Consider the following 5,000-nt stretch of genomic DNA (forward strand, 5'->3'; position numbering starts at 1 on the left):
TCTTTGATTGTCGTCCATGACAATGTTACCAAACAAAGACAAACAAAGACTCAATGGTCACCATGTGGTGTTCAATGTGAAAGAGGATCCTTTACATCGTTTTATCTATTCGTTTGGGACACTAAAAGCCACCTGACATTGGTGGCAGGGCTTCGATTGCACGGCTATCGGATTGAAATGAAAGAAAAACCTTTGCCCTTGAATTCTATGTTGGATTTGCAGCCGTAGGGACATTTTAACCAGGAATATTTGACTCAATTTGGTGGGCTCCAAAGAATTCAGCGTTCAGCCTTGGTAATTTTACTATAACCGTTGACAACCGAGGAACTGATAATGGCTCAATTCACATCGAATCTGAAAAAAAAAAACATACAGAATTTAGGAAGCGAACCACAATGACAATAAGTTGACAATTGTTTAGTAAAATTATCTTCTCAGGTCTTTTATTGGGATTCCAATACAAATCCTTATGTTTTTGTTGGCTTTCCCTCACACTGAGCTTGGGGCACCTGTGCATAGAACAAAGCCATGAAACACTCACTTGGTATTGTTGTAACAACTTCGCCAACTTGTAATCTAAATAATGAAATTATTACAAAATGTTTAAATCTTGAAAACCTCAATGACAGTCAAACTAAACCTTGATTTCGACGAATATGCCGACAGCACCAACCTGTATAAGATGGTCGTTTTTCCTGCACCATCAAGACCTAAAATCAGAATCCTTAACTCCTTTTGACCAAAGAGTGAGGAAAATAAGCTTGAAAAGAAAGATCCTGTATGTAAAGATAACAATCACCTCATAAAACACTGAAAAAATATCCTTGCACGAAGCTAGACAACACAAAACATACCCATCCTTACGGTATACAACCATTCACGCAAACCACGGTTGCTTGCGTGGCTCTTTTTGCGGAGATCATTTCGTGTAAGCCAGATCGTAAAATACTACGATGAAAAATCCTAACCCAGCAGGGGAGGGAGAGAAAAGGCCGGTATTGTGTTATACTGCTTTGCGGTATATACTAATCAGTTTTTGCAATTTGGCTTTGATCGTATCTTTTTCTTATATTTGGAAATATAATAAGGGGTCTCTTTCCCAAACACACATATTTTCAAATGTGGTGCCATTACTTTATGCTCTCCACCCCTAATACAAAAGAAGGAATTACTGTTGGTACAGTTCATGACTCGTTTCCATGACATATAGATCAATGATCGAGATCCGCTGACCAGAAGGAAAGTGACGGCCATGAAGCGACTTTCAAAAATGGCGGCGGGAAAAATTGCATTGCATAAAAATCTTAGAATTCCGTCGAAGGTAATCGATGACTCTTATTCGAGTTAGAATGCATCAAAATAATTGAAATGGAAGGAGTACCAGCGAAAGAAGAAAAGCCAAGAAAAGGGGAATGGCCTTTGGAGAGAGCTGAGGTAAATTCAAATTGCATCTCATGCTAAAAATTTTAATATCTTGAGTAAAGATCAAGTAAAAGTGGTCATCAAGCACTGAAACACACATGTTGTGTAACATGAAAGTTATGAAAAACAAATCATGATAATGTCAAATTGAGTCATAATGTTAATGTAGTAGAGAAAACTTATACTACAGCAAAAAAGTATCTTACAGGAAAAGGGAAGCTCATTTTTTATTAGCTAATCGTGTTAGTTACAATGATGACACATATCCTCACATGTGACAGACGCAAACTTGTAATATCTTCAATGCATGCAGTAAAGATCTGAGTTTTTGCTAGCAATTCTACTATAATATTGATGTACTCTGTTGACAGATTGAAAGAACTCACTGAAAATTAGCCTACTATACATGGAAATCATTCATAAACAAGGAATAGTTACATGTACATGTATTTTATCAGGGAACTTAAAAAGTCTCACATAAAAAAAAACAATGTATTGGAAGGAGCTCTTGGAAAAAGTTAAAAATCATTATGATTAGAAAAATACATCCACATCTCTTTTTTCCCTTGACCAGGGTTGAAATTATGATTATTATTAATTAGTATAAATACACAGCTGATTATACAAAATAGCGTGCTCTCATTGGCTCACTATCTCAGATTATCAGCCGATAATCACCTCGACGGACAAAATGGCTGCCAGTAGTCGTTTTGCCACTGTAAGTGAAGATGATTTCGCGTTGAAATGTTTTTTTCTCTTTTTTGAAATAATCACCTGTGTATTTATACTAAAACAATTATTGGCCTCAGGCTCAGTGATTATCGGTCAATATTGACCGATAATCACTTCGCCTTCGACTCATAATTGTTAATTATCTCAGTCACTTTGATTGCCATAATGAAGTTTTGATGCTTTTCCAGGTTGCAGTTCAGGAGCTGTACAACTTTAGGGACCATTATTTTGAGCACAATTCTACAGAAAAAGCTTTACTGAAAAATCAAGAAACACATGAAAAATTGAAAGAGACTCTGAATATTTTGGACTATGTTCAGGGTAGGAGCAACAAGTGACATGTGTATTTCACTAGGTTTATATAATATAAGAAGGAAAATTTGCCTTTAAGTTATTTGTTTGCCAAGGGGAAAAATCATTTTTATTAGTTCTAAACAACTGGTGGCTGGTTAATATTCTAAATTTCTTTTACACGGTAATGTTTAGATAGAGGTTGTTGCAAGGCTTTTTTATTCATGTTTGAATAATTGCTGATATACTTGTGATCTGTTGATGCTGATATTTGTATGGAATATCGCTCACTTAGTACCTTGATTAGGCTGCTCTTTTTCGCAAATAGATTCTTTGCAAAATGGGAATGTTGTCTATACAGGGCGTTTGTTAAATCTTGTGCCCTATGCATGTGCAAATATGGTATTTTTCTTTCAAAGTCATTGATCTCCCTGGAAACAGAATCAAGACAGCGTGGGATAAATCAGTTATTGATTTCCTTGAATTCTTAGATAATCTAATTTCCAGTCATAGTAGTTTAAAAACTTTGATGTTGAACTTGCAGCATCCAGTGAGAAAACAGCCCAATGTTTGTTTTTAAGAGGTAAAGCTCTGAACGTGCTGCCTGATTATGACCCTATGGCCAAGGATGCTCTCACAAAAGCTGTTAAAATGAACCCTAAACTAGTAGAAGCCTGGAACTGCCTTGGAGAATGCTACTGGAAGAATGGAGAGGTAGAAGCTGCAAGAAATTGTTTTGTTGGAGCCTTGAACCATGTAAGTGAATGTTTGCACAGATTGTTCAATGGGAATCTTGAATAAATTAATTTATCAGAACTGTGCAATGTTAAACTGAACTACCATGTAAGCCCTTTGTTGTCACCCCATGTCTCTTTTAGTTTTAAAAAAGGCATTGCATATAACTTTTGTTGTGAAGTCAGAAGTCGCCATCCTTATTAAGGTACATGAGCCACAAAATTATTACAATTTATACCAATAGACAGAGTCGGAAGACTCAATTAAAAATATATATATAATTATATCTGAGCATACTGTTTTTCCTTTTCAGGCCAAAAATAAGGAGTCCTTGCGAAATTTATCCATGGTCTTGCGGCAGATTGGGAAGGGTAAGTAATACATGTAACATTTCACACTTTTGGTTTATTTTCTTTCTAGATTTTAAATGCAAAATATTTACAAAACATTGAAATCAAGGTCACAACATTTAGAACCTGTATTTCCTTACACAGACATGAAACTAGTTCTATATCATGTTTTGTGGACAATTTAAAATTCTGTTTGCTTGAAAAAACTCTGCACATCTAGAAGTTGCAAAATGTGCCACATGCCCTTCATGATTTGCGAAAGGGCTGTGATTTTGAAAGAAGACTGATGTTCATCATAAAAGTTAATAGGTTGGCTGTGGTATAGTTATAATGATGTGTGCTGTAAAATGTTAATTATTGCTGTTGTACATGTAGATCAAAGTGAAAAAGTTGAGAATATCAAGCTGAGTGTAGAGAAGGCAAAAGAAGCTGTACAATGTGATGTCAAGGATGGAACCTCTTGGTGTAATCATCTTTTCATACCTATCTTTATTAATTAAGAAAATTAAATCTGTACATAATTCTAAAGTGAAGATGTGTGTGGGGAACTGGGCTGGTGCAGTGGCGAGAGCACTTAGCTCCCACCAATGTGGCCAAGTTCAATTCCCAGACTCTGCATCATATGTGATATGTGGATTTAGTTTGTTGGTGCTCTTCTCTGCTCTGCTCCATCGGGAGGTTGTTCTTGCGTCACTATGGTTTTCCTCCCTCCCTGACTGTGAAATGGAGGCTAATGCGGGCAAATTAATTTGCATTTGAAAAGATTTGCCCGCATTAGCCTCCATTTCATGCTAGATCCAGTCCAGCCATGAGAATTCGAAAATGGTCTATTTGTGGCCCCACAGCCTGGGCACAAAAGAAATTCCTTTCACCCACTTCAAGATGACAGATACTTAACCATGACAAACTTGTAACTAACAAAAAAAATAACACTGAAGAAAAAGCAACAGCTTCAATTAGGATCGCAGAGGATTGTTGTGATAAAAATACAAGGTAGTGAAACAAAACTTGTCATTGTCCGATTCAGACTGCAGTCAACCATACTCACATGTGCATACACTGTAGTATACTGCTGACCAAAAATCTGTAAGTGAACTTTGTATTGCTGGCCACCAAGCCGGGCCATTTAATACTATAAATCTCACACTTAACAACTTCTTCCGGTCTTTTTGAGTTAGAGAAAGAAGTAGGGTTGAACCAGGGTAATCGGATTCCCAAGTGGGACCTTTACCACTAGTGTACTGATGATTGACTGTCAAAAGTAGCAGGTTTTTTGGGTAGTTATCCTAACCCTTTATATGGGATAAACATGAGCTTAAGCCGGAGTGTTATTTTGTTAGTTACCAGTCTGTCACTGTAAGGTATCTGTCATGCTGAAGTGGGTATTAAAATAATACATAATTATTTTACACACTGCCTGGGCCATGAATTGTGAAGTGGGCTGCAGGCTTGAAGGTGTGCCGCATGCAG

At 36.8% G+C, this 5,000-nt stretch overlaps 2 protein-coding genes across 2 annotated transcripts in view; one reads left to right on the top strand and one right to left on the bottom strand.

Annotated features, from left to right (window-relative positions):
* The window catches only part of LOC138059995 (ADP-ribosylation factor-like protein 1), a 16,160-nt gene extending 15,254 nt beyond the window's left edge, over positions 1 to 906 (bottom strand). The window contains exons 1-3 of the mRNA XM_068905662.1: positions 855 to 906; positions 674 to 776; positions 542 to 576 (exon numbers count right to left, since the gene is read on the bottom strand). Of these exons, the coding sequence (XP_068761763.1) occupies positions 542 to 576; positions 674 to 776; positions 855 to 858 (142 nt within the window). The 5' untranslated portion in view covers positions 859 to 906. The remainder of the gene's footprint in view (positions 1 to 541; positions 577 to 673; positions 777 to 854) is intronic.
* Positions 907 to 1,234: 328 nt separating this feature from the next.
* Positions 1,235 to 5,000, top strand: part of LOC138060357 (tetratricopeptide repeat protein 5-like) — an 11,723-nt gene continuing 7,957 nt past the window's right edge. The window contains exons 1-5 of the mRNA XM_068906114.1: positions 1,235 to 1,434; positions 2,343 to 2,475; positions 2,990 to 3,201; positions 3,494 to 3,551; positions 3,906 to 3,995. Coding sequence (XP_068762215.1) covers positions 1,369 to 1,434; positions 2,343 to 2,475; positions 2,990 to 3,201; positions 3,494 to 3,551; positions 3,906 to 3,995 — 559 coding nt within the window. The 5' untranslated portion in view covers positions 1,235 to 1,368. The remainder of the gene's footprint in view (positions 1,435 to 2,342; positions 2,476 to 2,989; positions 3,202 to 3,493; positions 3,552 to 3,905; positions 3,996 to 5,000) is intronic.

The sequence above is a fragment of the Montipora capricornis genome, chromosome 8 (genome assembly GCF_036669925.1).
Source record: "Montipora capricornis isolate CH-2021 chromosome 8, ASM3666992v2, whole genome shotgun sequence".
Lineage (NCBI taxonomy): Eukaryota > Metazoa > Cnidaria > Anthozoa > Scleractinia > Acroporidae > Montipora > Montipora capricornis.